This window comes from Bos grunniens, chromosome 19, assembly GCF_055505025.1.
Source record: "Bos grunniens cultivar Pamir isolate PY7600 chromosome 19, Bosgru_T2T1.0, whole genome shotgun sequence".
Lineage (NCBI taxonomy): Eukaryota > Metazoa > Chordata > Mammalia > Artiodactyla > Bovidae > Bos > Bos grunniens.
In genome coordinates this window covers 44689217-44712332 of record NC_141183.1, presented here as the reverse complement: position 1 = coordinate 44712332, position 23116 = coordinate 44689217, and the positions used below count along the sequence as shown (strand labels likewise).

At 36.7% G+C, this 23116-nt stretch overlaps 1 protein-coding gene across 14 annotated transcripts in view; it reads right to left on the bottom strand.

The window, feature by feature from the left end:
* Positions 1 to 23116, bottom strand: part of NF1 (neurofibromin 1) — a 257608-nt gene that overhangs the window by 164062 nt on the left and 70430 nt on the right. For all 14 annotated transcript variants that reach the window (XM_086360180.1, XM_086360182.1, XM_086360194.1 and 11 more), the window contains 7 exons: positions 19076 to 19143; positions 18769 to 18844; positions 16610 to 16767; positions 7613 to 7786; positions 6193 to 6315; positions 5863 to 5937; positions 538 to 669 (listed from right to left, as the gene is read on the bottom strand). In XM_086360180.1, coding sequence (XP_086216306.1) covers positions 538 to 669; positions 5863 to 5937; positions 6193 to 6315; positions 7613 to 7786; positions 16610 to 16767; positions 18769 to 18844; positions 19076 to 19143 — 806 coding nt within the window. The remainder of the gene's footprint in view (positions 1 to 537; positions 670 to 5862; positions 5938 to 6192; positions 6316 to 7612; positions 7787 to 16609; positions 16768 to 18768; positions 18845 to 19075; positions 19144 to 23116) is intronic.

Sequence of the window (23116 nt, the reverse complement as noted above, 5' to 3'; positions counted from 1 at the left end):
ATGTGTGAGAAAAGTGTTTGTTATAATGCCCAACAGCACTGAAGGTTTTTGTCCTTTTGTTTAATGAAATATGAGATATTTTTAAATATAAACTTTGAATTTTATTTCTAATTTCCTGTGTGCAATATGTAGCATCCAATGGGCAAAACAGAGACTTAGCAGGAACATTCACTCTAGCCCAGGAGTCAGTTTCCCCTACTCATCCCCAAAAGATAAAGAGCTAATCAAAGTATTTTATTAGTAAGGAAAAATTAAAGGAAAAAGAAACAAAAAAAGAAAAGGTGATATTCACTAAGATTTTAACAGCATTTTGTTAGAAAATATCTCTAAGAAAAATAAGTTTAACCCACTGAAATAATGGAAAACATACATCATTAACTAGCATTGCAACAATACTGCAGTATTAGACATACCACAATTGTTATTGAAAAGTCTTATTTGATTTTCTAAAATAATCAAAACAGCAAGAATGGGATAAAGACACTGAAAAAATGCAATCTCAAGAGGGTGGAATTCAAAATTCATGATTAATCTTACCGGTGCCATTCGTATTGCTGGGTGTGCTCCACAACCCTGGACTGCTTTATGAAGTGTTTCACCAAACATATTTCGAAGTTCAACTGAGTGGCAATATACAGCATCAATCTTAGGCCACCAATCCAATGCAGACTGGGGGAAAACAGAGACCACACGAAAGAAAAGTCCAAATCTGCACGAGTTATATGCTCTGGTTATCACTGTGGTTTCATGGTTGAGTACTTCGTAAGAAACTTTCTAAGACCATGCAAACACACACTATGATTTCCAAAGTCTTCAAGTAATGTCTTTAATTCAAACACCAAACCATACATCTATTTTAAAATATCATACTGAACATGAGACAAATAGCCCACTGCATGAGCATGAACATATGAGACTGTCTTTTCTCACTGATAATCTAATGAATCTGAAAGACAAAGATTTAGAGAGCTAAATCTGTAGCCAATCTTTTTTTTTTTGTAAGTTTAATGTTTTACACATTTCAAAAACGTATGCATATATAGTATATATTTTCCCAAAGCAAGAATGCTGTTATCAGTTTTAAAAGAGATCAATGGTTCAACAGTGTTGAAGGAATATGCGGTAAACCATTACTTATACGCCTACAGACAAACAGCAATGATAATTACAACATGAAATTAGTAAATGAGATAAAGCTATTAGTAAACCTATAATCTTAAATTGATATGCAATGATGGCACAATACGTGAGAAGACTAATGATCACCACAAAGACAAAATGATCACAGCTAAATATTTTTAAAGGTAACTGGTTTTTTTTATGTAAATATCTTTCTGTAGTTCAACTTGTTTAGCTTTGGTTCTAGTTTTTAGTGCCTATTTTATTTGAAAGTTTATCTTTAACTTTTAAATGAAGTAATAACTATATTATGAAAAATGACAGCTATGAAAATCACTAAAACTATTAAGTTTGTCTCTCTGTGAATACAAAAATGACTGGATGAATTTTTCACTACATAATGGAGAGTACGCAAGGAACAGGATTACTTAAAATACAGGCTTTATAATACTCCTGTAATAAAAAATTCCTGAAAGAACAATTTGAAACAGTAGATAAGGGGATATAATAGCTTCATATCCTGTTCCCAAGTTCCTTCTAATTCAACACTAAGCTAATTAAATTCTCAGCATCTAATTTTTTTAGCCCTAACCCTTAGAATATTTTGAGGAGCATCAGGTTATATTACCTAAACCTCAGATTTGGGATTATGAACTCTATTTACTGAATTGTTGTTATTTAGTCACTACATCGTGTCTGACTCTTTTGTGACCCCACAGACTGTAACCCACCAGGTTCCTTCTGTCCAAGAGATTTTCCAGGCAAGAATACTGGAGTGGAAAAAAAAAAAGAATACTGGAGTGGGTTGCATTTTCTACTCCAGGGAATCTTCTCAACTCAAAGATCAACCCACGTTTCCTGCTTGGCAGGCAGATTCTCCACTTGGCAGGTGGAGCCACATCTATGAATGTGTGTGTGCGTGCTCAGTTGCATCCAACTCTCTGTGACTCCATCGACTGCAGCCTGCCTGCATCCCCTGTCCATGGGATTTTTCAGGCAAGAATACTGAAGTGGGTTGCCATTTCCTACTTCAGGGGATCTTCACAACCCAGGGATTGAACCTACGTCTCTTGCATCTCCTGTATTGGCAGGCAGATTCGTTACCATTAGTGCCACCAGGGAAGCCAAGACACATCTACAGTGTACTATAAAACCAATTTACAAAATAAAATCAATACTTAATTACACTCACAAAAAAACTTCAAAGCTATGAGGGAAGAAATACTTTTATTTGGACAGTATGGTTGTCTCCATTTTTCTCTCAAATTCTTTATTTACTTCCTAACAAACGATTAAGTTTTATTAGTTTAGTTATATAGTGAATTCCTTAAACTTTAGTCAATTTGGTCAGCTGACTTGCCCCGGGCAATCAATACTCCTTGATTTCCATATACTTACTAATTTATACAGCTTGTGTTAATCAACTTAAAGTAACAAAAGCTGAATAATCACAAAATGCACTGAGATAAGGGTCTCATACTGAGACCTCATACTGAACTCATAATGTCAGAAACTGCTTAAAGACATACGCATCCCATGTAACATCCTATCCAAATTATTATGTCATTGTGATAGCTGCTGAAACTGTCTCATGGTACCAGGTATACCCTACGTGATTTTAACTTAAGATGTAGTTACTGACATAATTGCTATTTTATATAACAAATAAAGTCATTCATTTTAAAGTAAAAGATACACTTTCAAATAAAACAGGCACTAAAACCTGGACATCATGTAGTTGGTAAAAACTTTAGGGTTCCAAGCAATTATTAAATGTGTCCTTTCAGAAACTAGTCAATTAAAGTAGACTTATTCTTTTTTGTCCTTGAAAATCCTAAGTTTATTGTCAAGTAAATGGCAATACTTTTATAATATGAGCAAATCATATGGCAATTCTTCATGATTATTTCAATAAATTTCACATGCCTTGGAAATAATTTCTCTCAGCAGAAAGAGATCATCTCATTCTCAATATGTGAACTATCCATAAGTAAACTACAGCAAATTGCTATAAGGAAAAAACAATAGTAAGTATTAAGTACTATACCAGCTACAGCATGTTACACTGATGGGTGAAATATTTGGTTCCTATTGTATATATTATTTCCCAATGATAACAACATATCTAAACTAACCTAAAGGAAGCCTATAAAGATTAAGCACATAACAAAGATTTTATAGCTAAAATTTATCACTTATGGCATTCCATAATAAAAAAGATGACAGAACTACCCGTATCATTTTCGAAACGGATAAAAAGCTTAAATTATAATCAAATTTGAACAGTTACTAGACTTTCAGATTTCTTAAGAAGAAACGGGGGGACTCTTTTAGACCTAAAAACAGTACTTATGAACTGAATATGAGTATGTGTCACGAAAGCAAAACAAAACTGCAAACATTATTACTACTTCTACATAAACCCTCAAAACCACATCAGTAATAAAACTTTTATCTAATTTGAGAATGCGGTAATTTTTAAAAATCTGTGAACTGGCTAAAGAACCAAGGAAGAAGAGAGCTCATGAGGTGTATTGAACCAAGAATCATTTAAAAGAAAATCTTTTACTATGAATAAATTTAAGATTAGGAGTTCAAATACCTAAGAAAAACTTCATGTGGTTTCAAGACAAAATATTTCTATAATAACTACATTCAGTGAATTCCATAATAGTCAATTCTATAAATTTGCTTATGTACACATAGTCCTTTTCAGTCAGAAAATACTTTAGATTCAGTATGTATTAGCCTCAAACCAAAGGAAAGAAAAACCCTAACAAGAAACAATTTATCAATCTATTATGTTATGATAAAGTATCATTATCTAAGGTCCAATTTTAAAATTATTTTATAGACTCAAACTTATGCTCCTTTTCAAGCTACTCATTAAAAGGTTACTGATGCTTACTTAATATTTTTAAAGTTTAATCAATACATGTTTTTCTTTACAAAAATAGATTTCTTAGACGTGGCCTGATACAGACACACTCCACCTTCACACATGCAGTACGCATTAGAGTATAGGAGGATGCACAACCACTTCACCATATACACTGAGGCATGCATGAAGTACCACTCCAGGCATGCTTTAAACCCACAAAGGAGCAGCTCAGCCACTTACAGCAGTGCCAAGTCCATGCTTGAAAGTGCTCTATATATTCAATTGTAGACAAAAATATTTCACAATTAAAGTAACTAGCCACAGGGTATCTAAAAAGTATATACTTGGGTTTATTAAATATAAGCTTTAAGCATTTATGTAAACCATCCAATGTAAATGGAATGTTTTTAGTATTATAAGCCAAAGGATAAAAAAAGTAGTAATATTTTATTTCTGAATTACACATAAAATCGAAACGTAAAAATCATTGTTGTTTCTTTTTAAATAATGGCCTTGAAAATAAACCTTAAGGGCACAATGTCCTGGCTCATTACACTGGCAAAAGGAAAGCATAAAATTTCTAAGTTTTTACTACAAATATACCTTATCTGCCATATCAGATTCATTAAATTTTCCCTTTTGAAAGAAATAGTAGTTAATGTTACTTCTACTTGTAACTGATCCTCAACTGAGAGAGGAATCATTCCCTCGGGCATTTTTAGTTATTCATAAAGTCTGGGGGCACAGATGGGAGAGGAAGGAAGTGGCGCAAATGGTACTTAATGAAATGAGGACCAAGGATACCGAATGTCCTACAATACACAAAGCAGTTCTGCATAACAAAGACTGTCCTGACCGAAAATGCTACTAGCACCCCACTGAGAAAAACTAAATGTGTCACTAATAGTTTTATTAATAGTTATTACTCTTCTGCAGGAATGGATAAAAGAAAATGTGGCAGAATTTGGTATAATTCAATACATCCAAGGCAATGAAGGTGGGAAGGACATCTTTAACTCCCCAGAGACACACTCTTAAAGTGAAATATGACTATATAAAGAGGACAAGTATACCTAAGTTAACAATGATTAAAGTCTTTTTTTAAGGGAGGAAAAAAGGAAAAAGTTGAACAATTTACATATACATGTGAATATCTAAAAATGGATGAAAGTGGAGCTACTATAAATAACACCTGAAAACCCTCAAAATATGATTTAGAAGAACAGAATTTTTTAAATCCCTGGTCCAAATACGGTAAGGTTACTATCTTTCCACTTAACATACTGACATCAGAGTTGAAGCCTTCACAAGTACCTTTTAATGTGTTAACTTATTTTGTCTGATATGTTTTTGTATCATATAAACACCTCAAAGTATCATTTCATTTGTTTAAGGAAGAAAAGTACAAATATGACTCACCATTTTTCTTTAATATACATAATGGGCTACAACATAAATACTGCTACTTTTAACTTAAACAGTAAGGTGACAATTCAGAATGTATCAAATGCTGGGAAACAGCTGAGTATTAAAATAATACATAGAGCTTTAGGATGAAAATGTTAAGTTATATGTTAAGGGACACTGTTCTCAAGGGTTTTGATCCAAAAATCTTTTAAGTTTAATCTTTCCAAAGGATCCTATTAACTCCATCTTCTTCAGTAAGGGTCCTGGGATCCAGATTAAATATGAAAAATACAATTGTATATCAGTTATTAGATAGAATCTTGTATGAGAAATCTTCCTGTATCATACATCTATATTCAAAATCTTTTGTAAACCAGAAACACCTTTCTTAAAAAGAAATAAGATAGGAAGAAAGAAAAAATTTTAAGCAATTTAGCAATACCTTTTGGACTTACATTGGTGATGATTCGATGGAGTGAATTTACCAGCACATAGTGAAATGTAGAAGGGGAATTCTGAGCCAGGCAGATCTACAGAGGAAAGAAAAAAACAGTAAACTATGTTTTTCTATGAGAAAAATATATAGTAATATATACAAGGACAAAAGGAACAACAAAAAAGAAATGTTTAAAAAACAGAATATATTTTTTAGGATCTTGAAATTAACTTTAACATATAAAAAGAAATTCTGATAAAGGTGCACTCTATCATCTTTCTACTCATTTCACATTTATAAAGGATCAACGGCATCGGTAAATGAAACTGATCCAAATCTATGCTCTCACCTTGAAGTGTTGGTTATTGTGAGGGCTTATCCGGAAGCAAGAGACAAGGCAGTCGATCATTAGGTCCACATCTGCCGGCTGACTGCCCCTCGAGAATGGCTTACTCGGATTAAACAGCAGGTTCTATGAAAATTCCAAGCGAAAACAAAAGCTTTTCACACAGTGTTTTTTCTACTAGTATTTAATAATAACATATAATCCACACAGATGGCAGTAACATGTAGTTGCCAGAAGAAACATAAAGTACTAATATTGTGGCTCATGATAAAATTCTTACTAGACCACATATGGTTCCTTTCAGGCCCAAATTTCTACATTATTTTATACCCAAGTCTGAATATTTATGGAAATTTAAGAAAACTGGTTAATTCTGTGTTTTCTTCATATTCTAAGCCACTTAATGTAGCCTGAGGAGCAGTAGCAAAAGCAGGTCCTATGAATTTACAAAGTAAAAGTGAAAGTCACTTAAGTTCAATTCAGTCCAGTTGTTCAGTCGTGTCCAACTCTTTGCGACCCCATGAATCGCAGCATGCCAGGCCTCCCTGTCCATCACCAACTCCTGGAGTTCACTCAGACTCATGTCCATCAAGTCCGTGATGCCATCCAGCCATCTCATCCTCTGTTGTCCCCTTCTCCTCCTGCCCCCGATCCTTCCCAGCATCAGAGTCTTTTCCAATGAGTCAACCCTTCACATGATGAACACCCAAGACTATCTATCTCCTTTAGGATGAACTGGTTGGATCTCCTTGCAGTCCAAGGAACTCTCAAGAGTCTTCTCCAACACCACAGTTCAAAAGCATCAACTCTTTGGTGCTCAGCTTTCTTCACAGTCCAACTCTCACATCCATACATGACCACAGGAAAAATCATAGCCTTGACTAGACAGACCTTTGTTGGCAAAGTAGTGTCTCTCTTTTTTAATATGCTGTCTAGGTTGGTCATAACTTTCCTTCCAAGGAGTAAGCGTCTTTTAATTTCGTGGCTGTAGTCACCATCTGCAGTGATTTTGGAGCCCCCAAAAATAAAGTCTGACACTGTTTCCACTGTTTCTCGTCTATTTCCCATGAAGTGATGGGACCAGATGCCATGATCTTAGTTTTCTGAACGTTGAGCTTTAAGTCACTTAGTCGTGTCCAACTCTGTGCAATCCCATGGACTATACAGTCCACGGAATTCTCCAGGCCAGAATATTGGAGTGGGTAGCCGTTCCCTTCTCCAGGGGATCTTTCCAACCCAGGGATTGAACCCAGGTCTCCTGCATTGCAGGCAGATTCTTTACCAGCTTAGCCACAAGGAAGAAGACTCAGAACCTCTGTGTTAGCAATGATCTTCAAAATAAACTAGTATAGTATTTATACAAGAGATTTATTTTTCATTTAATATTTTTAAGTTTGTATAAGAGAAATAATAAGCATGTTACCTTAAGATCAACCACCATGGACTGAACCAGCAGAAAGATGACAGAGTTATCTTCCCAATTGATGTAAGTACTTGCTTTACACAGTTTGACACAGGCGATTGCAGCACTTTCAGTGAGCTGCCTGCTTCCTCCATGGCCGGCAAGTGCTTTTCGCAGACTGTCCAGAAACAACTTCTACAAAATTCAAATACAGCAATGAGGTAATATATGAAATTTCTTGGATTTCAGACTGATCTAATAAAGTAACAAATTACCAGCCACTAAAAACTGTACTCTCTATAGAAATACTGATACATAATTGATACTCGTGGCTTTAAATTTCATAATTTTAAGTAGTTGTCATAATTTAAATGATTCTTGAATCAAGAAAATAAAAATAAAAAAAGAATCTGTTCTTCCCTTTCTTTGCTGAATTATTAAAGGAACATGAGAAACAGTCCTTTCCAAACAATGTACTTGACTTCTCAACCCTGAATTTAGCCAATCAAATTCTCTTTTTATATTACCTTTAATTTCTAAACACTATTCTTTCTTGGTTATGGTCTATCTCAAACTGTTCCATCTTTACCTAAAACTCCAGGCTATATTCAACCTTCAGCCTTCTAACTAAGGATACGATACATTGAAAGCTGTTCTATTGCTCTAAATTCCATTCTTCACAGAAAATTATGCAGCTTGTAGAATACAGCTCCCTGACCTGGGATCGGACTGGGGTCCTCTGCATTGGGAGCACAGAGTCTTAGCCCCTGGACCACCAGGGAAGTTCCTAACCCTAATCTTTAGATTTTTTCTAACTGCCTAAAGAATAAAGTTGAAACTCAAACTGGCTCACAATGTCTTCCAGATTACTCACTATCTGCTCTTCATCTTCACTTATAATTGCCTGTGAGAACCTTCCACTTTCTAGCTAACTTTTCTGAATATACCTTCAACATTTTTAGATCTATTTTCTTGATTTCCCTGGCTTGAATAACACTCATCTTTCTCTAATCTAAATTCCTTTCTTATTTCAAGTTCAACTAAGGTTCCACACCTCTTCCATAAAACTTTCCTCACTATTCAAGCTTTATTTGAATAGGTAAATACCTGGTAAACATGTATTCTTGATAAATAATTTTTTATCCATAAAGAAATAACTTGGAATTCTAGGGAGACAGCAGTCTAAGCTATCCTTGACTCCCGATTTTTCCCCTAGCTCCTTCGTTCTTTGGTCTCCATGTTCATCTCTTGTTTCTGGAGTTACAGTCATATTTTTCAGCCTCTCTTACAGTTAAATATGGCTATATGAATGAGTTCAATCAATGGAATGTGAATGAAAGTGATCCATGCCATTTAAGGGCCTGGACCACAAAAATCCTCAGCATGCTTTTTTCTATGCTATCTTTTTTCCTTCTGGCTGGGAGAATGGAAACAACTCCTATAAAAGCCATGTATGAAAAAAAATGGCAGAATCTTTGCTGGCCAAGGTCCTAAGAAATCACAAAGAGGGCGACTGTCCTACAGAGCTACTCAGTACTATTTCATTAAGTATAAGAAAGTTCTATTGTGTTGAGCTGTTATACTACCTACCCTAATACAGATAGTAATACAACTAAAAATAATAATAAAATTTAGAAGTTGAAAAAAGAGAACTGCTTTTCACATATGATCTGCAGTCTAGGACTGGTGTAAATTAAAGCTGGTTCTGATCTGTTTAGGGTTATATTTATTTGTTGTTTACTCCCTTGCTTCTTTTATCAGATCAGATCAGTCACTCAGTCATGTCTGACTCTTTGCGACCCCATGATATCTCAGCACACCAGGCCTCCCTGTCCGTCACCAACTCCCGGAGTTCACCCAGACTCACGTCCATCGAGTCAGTGATGCCATCCAGCCATCTCATCCTCTGTCGTCCCCTTCTCCTCCTGCCCCCAATTCCTCCCAGCATCAGAGTCTTCTCCAATGAGTCAACTCTTCACATGAGGTGGCCGAAGTACTGGAGTTTCAGTGCTAAGCATGATTTAAACTATAGCGCGCCGGCTGCGACGAACCATGCAGAAGCATGGCTGAGAGGAGCTACCCCTCGCCCAAGGTCAGGGGCAGCGACGGACAGCGCCAGGCTGCGATGGTGCCGGAGCAGCCGAGAGGAGCCACCCCACGCCCGAGGTCAGGGGTGGCGGCCGAGAGGAGCTACCCCACGCCCGGGGTCAGGGGTGGCGGCTGAGAGGAGCTACCCCACGCCCGAGGTCAGGGGCGGTGGCCGAGAGGAGCTACCCCATGTACAAGGAGTGGCGGCTGTGTGGGTGCAGGAGGGCCGAGAGGAGCTACTCCACGTTCAAGGTCAGGAGGGGTGGTCGTGAGGAGATACCCCTCGTCCAACGTAAGGAGCAACAGCTGCACTTTGCTGTAGCAGCCATGAAGAGGTACCCCATGTACAAGGTAAGAGAAACCCAAGTAAGACGGTAGGTGTTGCCAGAGGGCATCAGAGGACAGACACACTGAAACCAGAATCACAGAAAACTAGCCAATCTGATCACACGGACCACAGACTTGTCTAACTCAATGAAACTAAGCCATGCCATGTGGGGCCACCCAAGACGGGTGAGCATGGTGGAGAGGTCTGACAGAATGTGGTCCACTGGAGAAGGGAATGCCAAACCACTTCAGTATTCTTGCCTTGAGAATCCCATGAACAGTATGAAAAGGTAAAATGATAGGATACTGAAAGAGGAAACCCCCAGGTTGGTAAGTGCCCAATATGCTACTGGAGATCAGTGGAGAAATAACTTCAGAAAGAATGAAGGGATGGAGCCAAAGCAAAAACAATACCCAGCTGTGGATGTGACTGGTGATAGGAGCAAGGTCTGATGCTGTAAAGAGCAATACTGCATAGGAACCTGGAATGTTAGGTCCATGAATCAAGGCAAATTGGAAGTGGTCAAACAGGAGATGGCAAGAATGAACATTGACATTCTAGGAATCAGCGAACTAAAATACACTGGAATGGGTGAATTTAACTCAGATGACCATTATATCTACTACTGTGGACAGGAATCAGTTAGGAGAAACGGAGTAGCCATCATGGTCAACGAAAGAGTCAGAAATGCAGTACTTGCATGCAATCTCAAGAACGAGAGAATGATCTCTGTTCGTTTCCAAGTCAAACCATTCAATATCACAGTAATTCAAGCCTATGCGCCAACCAATAACACTGAAGAAGCTGAAGTTGAACAGTTCTATGAAGACCTGTAAGACCTTTTAGAACCAACACCAAAAAAGGATGTCCTTTTCATTATAGGGGACTGGAATGCAAAAGTAGGAAGTCAAGAAACACCTGGAGTAACAGGCAAATTTGGCCTTGGAGTACAGAATGAAGCAGGGCAAAGGCTAATAAGAGTTTTGCCAAGAGAATGCATTGGTCATAGCAAACACCCTCTTCCAACAACACAAGAGAAGACTCTACACATGGACATCACCAGATGGTCAACACCAAAATCAGACTGATTATATTCTTTGCAGCCAAAGATGGAGAAGCTCTATACAGTCAGCAAAAACAAGATCGGGAGCTGACTGTGGCTCAGATCATGAACTCCTTATTGCCAAATGGAGACTTAAATTGAAGAAAGTAGGGAAAACCACTAGACCATTCAAGTATGACCTAAATCAAATCCCTTATGATTATACAGTGGAAGTGAGAAATAGATTTAAGGAATTAGATCTGATAGACAGAGTGCCTGATGAACTATGGACAGAGGTTCGTGACTTTGTACAGGAGACAGGGATCAAGACGATCCCCAAGAAAGAGAAATGCAAAAAAGCAAAATGGCTGTCTGAGGAGGCCTTACAAATAGCTGTGAAAAGAAGAGAAGCGAACAGCAAAGGAGAAAAGAAAAGATATAAGCATCTGAATGCAGAGTTCCAAAGAATAGCAAGGAGAGATAAGAAAGCCTTCCTCAGTGATCAATGCAAAGAAATAGAGGAAAACAACAGAATAGGGAAGACTAGAGATCTCTTCAAGAAAATTAGAGATACCAACGGAATATTTCATACAAAGATGGGCTCGATAAAGGACAGAAATGATATGGACCTAACCGAAGCAGAAGATATTAAGAAGAGGTGGCAAGAATACACAGAAGAACTCTACAAAAAAGATCTTCATGACCCAGATAATAATGATGGTATGATCACTGACCTAGAGCCAGACATCCTGGAATGTGAAGTCAAGTGGGCCTTAGGAAGCATCACTACGAACAAAGCTAGTGGAGGTGATGGAATTCCAGTGGAGCGCTTTCAAATCCTGAAAGATGATGCTGTGAAAGTGCTGCACTCAATATGCCAGCACATTTGGAAAAGTCAGCAGTGGCCACAGGACTGGAAAAGGTCAGTTTTCATTCCAATCCCAAAGAAAGGCAATGCCAAAGAATGCTCAAACTACTGCACAGCTGCACTCATCTCATATGCTAGTAAAGTAATGCTCAAAATTCTCCAAGCCAGGCTTCAGCAATACGTGAACCATGAACTTCTTGATGTTCTAGCTGGTTTTAGAAAAGGCAGAGGAACCAGAGATCAAATTGCCAACATCCGCTGGATCATGGAAAAAGCAAGAGAGTTCCAGAAAAACATCTATTTCTGCTTTATTGACTATGCCAAAGCCTTTGACTGTGTGGATCACAAGAAACTGTGGAAAATTCTGAAAGAGATGGGAATACCAGACCACCAGATCTGCTGCTTGAGAAATTTGTATGCAGGTCAGGAAGCAACAGTTAGAACTGGACATGGAACAACAGACTGGTTCCAAATAGGAAAAGGAGTACGTCAAGGCTATACATTGTCACCCTGCTTATTTAACTTATATGCAGTGTACATCATGAGAAACGCTGGGCTGGAAGAAGCACAAGCTGGAATCAAGATTGCCGGGAGAAATATCAATAACCTCAGATATGCAGATGACACCACGCTTATGGCAGAAAGTGAAGAGGAACTAAAAAGCCTCTTGATGAAGGTGGAAGAGGAGAGTGAAAAAGTTGGCTTAAAGCTCAACATTCAAAACTAAGATCATGGCATCTGGTCTCATCACTTCATGGGAAATAGATGGGGAAACAGTGGAAACAGTGTCAGATTTTATTTTTGGGGGCTCCAAAATCACTGCAGATGGTGATTGCAGCCATGAAATTAAAAGACGCTTACTCCTTGGAAGGAAAGTTATGACCAACCTAGATAGCATATTCAAAAGCAGAGACATTACTTTGCCAACAAAGGTCTGTCTAGTCAAGGCTATGGTTTTTCCTGTGGTCATGTATGGATGTGAGAGTTGGACTGTGAAGAAGGCTGAGCACCGAAGAATTGATGCTTTTGAACTGTGGTGTTGGAGAAGACTCTTGAGAGTCCCTTGGACTGCAAGGAGATTCAACCAATCCATTCTGAAGGAGATCAACCCTGGGATTTCTTTGGAAGGACTGATGCTGAAGCTGAAACTCCAATACTTTGGCCACCTCATGTGAAGAGCTGACTCATTTGAAAAGACCCTGATTCTGGGAAGGATCGGGGGCAGGAGGAGAAGGGGAAGACAGAGGATGAGATGGTTGGATGGCAGCACCGACTCGATGGACATGAGTTTGGGTAAACTCTAGGAGTTGGTGATGGACAGGGAGGCCTGGCGTGCTGTGATTCATGGGGTCGCAAAGAATCGGACACGACAGAGCGACTGAACTGAACTGACTGAAGCATGATTACCAAAGCCTGGGAGGAGCTCTGCCACAGTGCCAAAGGCTACCTGTGGGAGCCCAGCCAGCAAAACCAAGCATTTCTCACAGGATACTATCTCAAGACACCTATAGGGTAGTTCCAAGAGTGGTTTTAAAGATTTATATTAAATTCTGTGCCCTACTGAAATGATATACATTCTACTGTGATGACTGTGGGGCACTTTTTTTAAACAAATATGTACCACTATTTTCTAACACAATTAAACTTTTTAAATCACCCAAAAACAATTTGGAAACTATAAAACATTCCTCTAAGTCAAATATGGTATCATTATTTAAGAGAAATCAGAGATTTAAAACTACTAAAATTAAGAACACTTCATCTGAAAACCAAGACCGCTGCAAGAAAGTATTCAAAACCTTATAGAAAGTTCGACAATTTTTTAAAAAGGTGAAAATAGATGAACTAAACCATTACCTCAAAAAATAAATGCTAGAAAATATAAAGTTATAAGACCAAGTTTTTAAAGGCCAACAGTATAAATAAACTCTAGTAAACACGAATAAGGAAAAATGAGACATATTAGAAATGAGGAAACAGTCATAAACATGGATACTGAAGAAAATAATTAGAAGATAATATATAAATATTATAAACATATTCTGTCTACATATTTCTATATTATAAATAAAATATGCAGACATAGATATACATACTCTTTATTGATAAAACTGAAAAATATATCTCCTATCAAAGATCAAAGAATAAACTGTTAAAAGTTACCTTAAAAGAGACAAAAATTCCTTAAAAAAAAAAAAAAAAAGCTAACTATTCACACTGAAATGGTTGAGTAAATGAGGCTCATTAGTGTAACAGAATATTACCAAATACTTATATGAAAGTGTTAGATCTCTATCAACTATTTTGAGGAACAGATAAAATTGTCTTTTAAGTAAATAGAGTAAGATGCAGAGTAATATGTATAAAATTATTTCATTTAAAAAATATAACAACCATCATATATGTGTATGTATTTTCATACAAACGACCAAGTAGATATGAATCGAAGGATACACCTATGAATAAAGGATAACCATTAACACTCATTAGCACATTAGAAATATGACTAGAAAAGAGAATAAATTAAAAATACATTTAAGATCTAAATTGTTTAACCTAGCAAAGTACTAAAAATATATACATACATGCTAAGTTGCTTCAGAATACTGGAGTGGGTTGCCATGCCCTCCTCCAGGGGATCTTCCCCAAACAGGGACTGAACCCAGGTCTCCCGCATTGCAGGTGGATGCTTTACTGTCTGAGCCAGCAGGGAAGCCCAAGGATACTGGAGTGGGTTGCCATGCCCTCCTCCTGAATTGCACGCACACACACATGTGCGCACGCTTCCTTGTGACACTAGTGGTAAAAAACCCACCTGCCAATGCAGAAGACATAGAAGATGTGGATTCGATTCCTGGATTGGGAAGATCCCCTGGAGGAGGGCATGGCAACCCACTCCAGTATTCTTGCCTGGAGAACTCCAAGGACAGACAAGCCTGGAGGCTACAGTCCAAAGGGTAGCAAAGAGTCAGACACAACTGAAGTGACTTAAAACAGCACAGCACACACATATATATATACGCCTATTTCAAAACTCTTGGGTAGTGCCAGACACAAAGGTCACATACTGTATGATTCCATTGATATGAAATGTGCAGAATAAACAAATACAGAGACAGAACATAGATCAGTGGCTGCCAGGGACTGGGGTGAAAGGGGAATAATGAATGACTGTTAACAGGCATAAGGTTTTTTTGTGGAGATGATGAAAATTTTCTGGAATTAGTGGTAGTGATTATACAACTTTTGGTTGAGTATACTAAAAACCACTGAATTATACACTTTAAAAGGTAAATCTTATAGTATGTGAATTATATCTCAATAAAATGAATAAATAAATCTTGGGGAGGAGAGAACTGACCCAAAAAGCTAGGGAAAAAAAGAGCAAAACTGAGTGGACTTCACAGAAATTTTAAATACCTAAATAGCAAAAACAAAAACCCATAAAGTTTAAAAAGAGAAACCAAGTAAAAAAATGTACAGACACTCTACAAATCAATAAAAGACAAATAATTCAACAGAAAAATGAGTGATTCACAGAAGATAAACAAATGACCAGTAAGCATTTGGAAAGACGTGGCTGTGATTATTAAAATACAAATTCACTTAAGAGCACTAATGAACTCAAAACAGCTTTTTACCTATGTGTATTTTCCCAATAAACACAAACAAACAAAAAACAAAATATTAAAGGAGTCCAAAACAATGAAACATGAAAAATGGTGTCCTCATAATGGGTAAGTTGCAATATAAATCTAAGGAGAGCACCAAAGCATCACAGACTCCCAAGGATTATCCAGTTCATTTATTTACCAGTCAATGCATAAATTCCCTACACAATATTTCTACCAAGTGTTGAATTCATTTAGCTGATTTTGAACATCTCCATCTACAGACAACTCATGCAGAAGTCCATTTCATGCTTAGTCAGCTAATGGTATAAATTTTAAATATTTATATTACAAAGAACATATTCTCAAAACAAACTGCATAAAGAAATTCAAATAAAACAATAAGGTTAAATACCCAGTTCTTATTTTTAAAAAATTATTAGCCCCTGAGAATTATCAGTTGTTACAGTGCCAATTGCACTACAGATGGCATATGTGGTACCCTGCTTTCCTAATAAAATGCTGTGAAAACTGTTCTAGAATGCCTACAATGAGTTACTAGGCCATTTCATTAGCACCAAATGGACACAAACCTAAGTACACGCAAAGACATCATAAAAGTGATGAATTTTAGTAGGGTGATTGCAGTGATTATTACAGAAAACTATGTTTAATACTATGTTTAATATTATCCTTTCTGGCAAAAGAATGCAACTATGGGATCGTTTTAAATCTTTAATCAATGAGGGTTATCACTAATACCATATTTTTCCTCCAACTAAATTTATATCCAAGTATGTCTCTGCTAAGGCCAGCAAAAAAAATACCCACAATGATGCAACTAGAAATGGACAGAACGCTAAGCTTAAAGAAATATATACCTTGAGTAAAGTAAATTGCTTCATGTGTATTTCCTGGCCATCTAGTGGTTAGGACTTGGCACTTTCACTGCCAGGGCCCAGGTTCAATCCCTGGTTGGGAAACTAAGATCCTGCAAGCCACACAGCATGGCCAAACGAAGTTTTTAAAAAAAATATCATTTCACATCTGAACATAGTGGAAATAACTTTTCCCTCCTCACCTTATTCATGTTGTTTTCATCAACCACATCCTTGGATATATCCTGGATTATTTCTGGACACAAGATAAGCAGAATGATTTGTAGTGGCCAAACTGCTGCTTTACGTTTGGTGCTTTCAGCAAAACCATCCACTAAGTCAAACAGTTTTTCGGCACACTCTATGCGAAAAATACAAATATTAAATGATACTATTAGATGACAAGGAAATCTCTGGCATTAAATTAAAAGCTGACACTATTCAAAAACTAGCAAAGGCCACATTTTAAAAAGCTAAATCTGGAAGATCACTTAACTCTCAACAAATTCATTCAGGTAATCAAAAAAGTAATGTTATATTGTCTACGTATTACAAGAGCTATCTTGATCCACCCTGTTGTTCAGTCGCTCAGTAGCATCTGATTCTTTGCGACCCCAGACTGCAGCACCCCAGGCTTCCCTGTCCTTCACCATCTCCCGGAGCTTGCTCAAACTCATGTCCTTTGAGTCAGTGATGCCATCCAACCACCTCATCCTCTATTGTCCCCTTCTCCTCCTGCCTTCAATCTTTCCCAGCATGTCTTTTCAAATGAGTCAGCTCTTTGCATCAGGTGGCCACAGTATTGGAGTTTCAGATACAGCATCAGTCCTTCCAATGACTATTCCGGACTGATTTCCTTTAGGATGGACTGGTTTGACCTCCTTGCAGGCCAAGAGACTCTCAAGAGTCTTCTCCAACACCACAGTTCAAAAGCATCAATTCTTTGGCACTCAGCTTACTTTACGGTCTAACTCTTACATCTATACACGACTACTGGAAAAACCATAGCTTTGACTAGATGGATCTTTGTTGGCAAACTAATGTCTCTGCTTTCTATATGCTATCTAGGTTGGTCATAGCTTTGCTTCCAACGAGCAAGTTGGATTTAGAAAAGGCAAATTTATTTATTTATTTATTTATTTTTAGAAAAGGCAAATTTAATTTCATGGCTGCAGTCACCATCTGCAGTGATTTTGGAGTCCAAGAAAATAAAGTCTGTCACTGTTTCCATTGTTTCCTGATCTATTTGCCATGAATTCAGTGATGGGACCAGATGCCACGATCTTAGCTGTTTGAAATGTTGAGTTTTAAGCCAGCTTTTCCCCTCTCTTCTTTCACCTTCATCAAGAGGCTCTTTAGTTTCTCTTCGCTTTCTGCCTTAAGGGTGGTATTATCTACATATCTGAGGTTATTGATATTTCTTCCAGCAATGTTGATTTCAGCTTGTGCTTCATCCAGCCCAGCACTTCACATGATGTACTCTGCATATAAGTTAAATAAGCAGGGTGACAATGTACAGCCTTGAGGTACTCTTTTCCCAGTTTTGAACTAGTCCATTGTTCCATGTCCGGTTCTAATTGTTGCTTCTTGATATGTATACAGGTTTCTCAGGAAGCAAGTGAAGTGGTCTGGTATTCCCATCTTTTTAAGAATTTTCCACAGTTTTTTGTGATCCACACAGTCAAAGGCTTTAGCATAGTAAATAAAGCAGAAGCAGACGTTTTCCTGGAATTCTTGTGCTTTTTCTATGATCCAAAGGATGACAGCAATTCGATCTCTGATTCCTCTGCCTTTTCTAAATCCAGCTTGAACATCTGGAAGTTCTTACCTACTTCCTAGTTCTCGCCTACTACGGTGGTAAAGTTCATCCAGCCTAGTAAAGTCCAAATTTTACAAATCGTCAGACTGGTATTTAGTCTCATTGTGGAGGGCCCTATGCAAAGTGTGATTATATCCAAGAAACAAGACTAATTAGCTTCTTAAAGGGAATTACCGAGTTCTCCAGGAGTCTATTCTCCTTGAAGCTGTGTCTTGAGAATTCTAAGTGAGGATATTCTTACTTGATACCCCTCTCTCTAAACAGGAAATAAAACCTCAGAGCACAAAAAAGGGCTTCTCTACAACAAAATGCCATCGGTATCCAATCTACAACTAATTAAAGATCAGAGCTTCATTTCAAAACTTCCTTATCTATTTGCTCAAAGGAAAAAGGTTGAGGGTAATTCAGAAGTTTAAGAAAAAAATAATATTTCCTATTTGACATAAGTTGAAAAGATTAAAAGCACCATAATAACAAAAATAACTTGGAAAATGATAGGTTTTTATCTATTAAGTAAGAGTTTTTAAAAGACATTATCCTTACCAGCCATATCAGTCTGTGGAATCTGGTACAGCTTTGTAAATTCATCTGGATAATTTTCTACCCAGTTCCAAAATGCCTACAAATAACAAAACATATGTTTTATGTGATACATTGTTAATACAGAAAACAAAGTATCATATTGCTCCAATTATATCACAAAATTCTAATTTCCTCCAGAAGAATATTACAATGCATTCTTTCTAAAAATTAATGTGAAATTATTACTCTTTGACTCAAAATACTGAAGACAACAACACTTAGAACCAAAAATTAACAAAACTTTAATACCAAAGAGGTTATTACTTACTTTTTCCAGGCTATTTATAACTGCTAACTGTGCAACTTTCTTTAGGGCTTTAAATTTAAATGCTGTTTCTGGAAAAGAAAAAAAAAAAGGCTTTACAATTACTAATTAGTTAACACAAATGCAATTCAGAAGTACCAGCAAAAATAACTTTCCTCTTACACACAAACTTTTGTGCCAGTGTTATTTATTAAGCCATGTAAAGGTAAACACAATTAGAATAAACCAAAAACCTTACTGTTTTTGTCCACTAAAGGCAAAACTCAACCTTGAACTTCAAAGGTTGTGAGTTTTTTCCCTTTGTTTCTAATAATAAGTACATTTTTAAAAAATGTCTAAAATACAATCATTGTAGAAAATTCAAAAAATACACAACAATCTAGGGGAAATTGAAAACATTATCTATGATTCTACCATTCAGAGACAATCACAATTTACAGTTTGGTTAATTTTCTTCTTTCCCTTTTCCTATGCACGTATATAGACAAATATATTTACCGTAACTGAGAAAATCTGTTCATAACAAACCTGTTCAAACTATTCTACTGGTAGCAGCATATCCCCAACTTTTTCCATATTATTAAAAGTTCCTCATGGGTATATTTGATGATTTTATTACAATAATATTCAATATTTAAGTCCATGTATTAAGCCACTGGTTATTCAAACATCTTCCAATTTTGTATATTTGAATATTATTAATATAAATAACATTAATACTTTATATCCAAATCTTTTCCACATTCTAATTATTCCTTTAAGGCACATAAATATGTAGAAAAAGAACTGTCCAGTCCAAGAGATTAATATTTTTAAGGTTCTTGATAAATACTGCCAACTTGATTTTTGGAAGGACTGGGCCAAAGGCCACTCCCACCAAGCAGTATGTGAAAGTGTCCTTATCATATCCTTGCTATCATTAAATATGTTCATTTCTTTTATTCTACTAATTTGACTATTCAAAATAGTACAATGCATTTTTAAAATAAGACTAAACATTTCTCCATATACATTATGTATTTAATTTTTTTCCCTCTTCTATAAAATTACTGTCCACATTTGTAACAAAGATAACTTTTAATGAAGGGATGTAGATAACTTATTAAATTACATAAACATCTTTACAAGATAAAGATGAGTCTTCAAGTTATAAAATTGTCTAAAAAATCTTCTAAAAGTCGCTTTCTTTTTTTTTGGACTTGCAAATGAGTAACTTGCTCTCCACATCAGTTTTTTTTTTTTTTTTTTTTCCTTTAAAGCAACAGCCTTTATTTGAAGGGTTTTTAAATGAAGAATTCAAAAAGTGTTAGGTTTTTGGAACTTATTGACCTGTATTGAAAAGGAACTGCTGACAAAGATTCACCAGAAATAATCTGAACAAGCAAGAAAATATAGTTAATACTACTGAAACCTACTAAAAAAGTTCCAGGACATACGGTTTCTCTGACATAACAATACCTCTAAGTGCTGTCATGGATACGAAACTGACTGCCCATTATTTTTCTAAACACACAGTGGTATAGGTAACAATATTCAATCACTTTTGTTCTTTCCTGAATATATAAAAATTAAAATGCCAATTAAAAGACTAATATATTCTTCTCTTCAAATGTTTTTTACAGATACAATTTCCATATTTTCAGTCAATAGTGGTGTGGTTTAAGAGATACTTCATTCACAAGTCAAACAACAGTCTACCCAAAAGGAATTGATAGCCTATAGGCTCATAGAACAAATGAAGAATTCGGGAATGCAGCAACTGACATTTCTAAAATACACAACAGGAGATACATGCAATAAGCTCTACTAAGCAGCTGGCCACAGAACGAGAACATTGGATCATGTCACTGGTGATTTCAATAGGACACCAGGTGCTTCCAAACACAACTCGAACTCTCATCTTAGGCTTTGTATTTTGCTTTTCCAGTTTCGCTAATGACACACATGTGATTCAAGTCCCTGAAGTATTCATTATAGTCAAGGGCATACATACCAACATAGCTCAGTTGGTAAAGAGTCCACCTGCAATGCAGAAGACCCCGGTTTGATTCCTGGGTCAGGAAGATCTGCTGGAGAAAGGATAGGCTACCCACTCCAGTATTCTTGGGCTTTCCCGTGGCTCAGCTGGTAAAAGAATCCGCCTGCAATGCGGGAGACCTGGGTTCAATCCCTGGGTTGGGAAGATTCCCTTGAGAAGGGAATGGCTACCCACTCCAGTATTCTGGCCTGGAGAATTCCATGGACTATAGTCCGTGGGGTCGCAGAGAGTCAGACACGACTGAGCAACTTTCACTCACTCACTCACCTAATTAATCACCAAAAGCTATGCAATGTATTCTACTCAAAGATTATGTATTCTTCATCCTAAATACCATATCAAATTGGTCCCCACCCTATCACATTTCATCCAGACCTCCACTATCCTTATTTCAACATCACATTACTACACAACCAAGTTCCAGAAGTTCATGCAACTTTCTATCAAATCATCCTTCAAATTTCAAGCAAAATGGCATATCTAAAATAAAACACTGATCAAGGTAATTCCCACCCAAAAACCTTTGCATCACTTCCCAGAGCCACTAAAACAAAGCCTCATTACCCATAAGCAAAATAATACAGCAGTTAAGTACTTTGGATCTAGAGATGCAGATGTGAACTGAATCTTTATCCTGCCACTCAACAGATGTATGATCTTGGAAATGTTACTTAGGCCTCAGTTTCCTTATCAATATAAAGGATGATAATGGTAACATCTGTTTCACAGGGTTCTTGTGATTGTTGATGAGAAAAAGCATGTAAACTGCACAGGGTGATGTATGGCACATACGGAAAATGCAACAAATGTTACTATGTTTTTATTAATATGATATGATGTACTGTTGTACCTGTGTATCTTGCTTTTAACATCTCCTGCCCCTAAACACATACACACTTCTTCTCTCATGTTATACTCACTCTATTGAGCTCTGCCACACTGTTTGCAAATAATCTGATAATATATTTGTCTCATAAACCAGGTCATGAGCTCCAAAAGGAGAGACTCAATATTTTACTAATGTTTGTAAGCTCAGCAATCAGCAAGGTTTCTTACATATAGTTTCTCAACAAAAGCTGCTGAATTGAATTTAAAACACATTATTACTTTTACTATTCATATTACAGGAAGTTTCCATTCCTTTTACCATGACTGTGTAGAACCATCTTTTGCTGGTCTGGTTAATATTGGCTTTATATGTCATATTTATCAGCAAAAATTCTATAAATTTATGCTCATAAGGAAGCTGCATTCAATGGGGATAACTTACCACAATAAAAAGAAAGTAATTTATCCATACACTTAGTTTCTCTCACTGTGCATGAAGAACCATCAATTAATTATTATGTATTAAACATTTCTAAGAAACTGATCTTTTAAACAAACACCTATCCACAAGCACTCTGGACTTGATTTCCCAAATGTCACTGAACAGCTATGGAAAAAAAACTCACATTTCTTAAATTTTATATATAGAGGAAATATCTAAATATTATGATTCCTTAATTTTTCAATGTTTAATAATAAATATTAAAATCCTGAAATTTAAACTGAATTGAGTGATGGTTTATTATAATCTAAAATAACTACTGTCCACTTGTTTATGCTGTGCTTAGTCACTCAGCTGTGTCCAACTCTCTGCAACCCCATGTACTGCAGCCCACCAGGCACCTCTGTCCATGGGGACTCTCCAAGCAAGAACACTGGAGTGGACTGCCATGCCCTCCTCCAGGGGAATCTTCCCAACCCAGGGATCGAACCCAGGTCTGCTGCATTGCAGGCAGAATTCTTTACCATCTGAGCCATCAGGGACATAACAGCTAAAATGATTCACTTCTCCTTAATTAAAGCTACTGAAAAGTGAGGTAAGCATTGCTTGGTTTTATCATGGTAATGGCCTAAAATCGTAAATTCTGAACAATCATAATATAGCTGGAACATAGCTTTATAGTATTCATCTATATAGATACAGTTCTTTTTACATCTTTGGTGAAATAGTTGTTGAG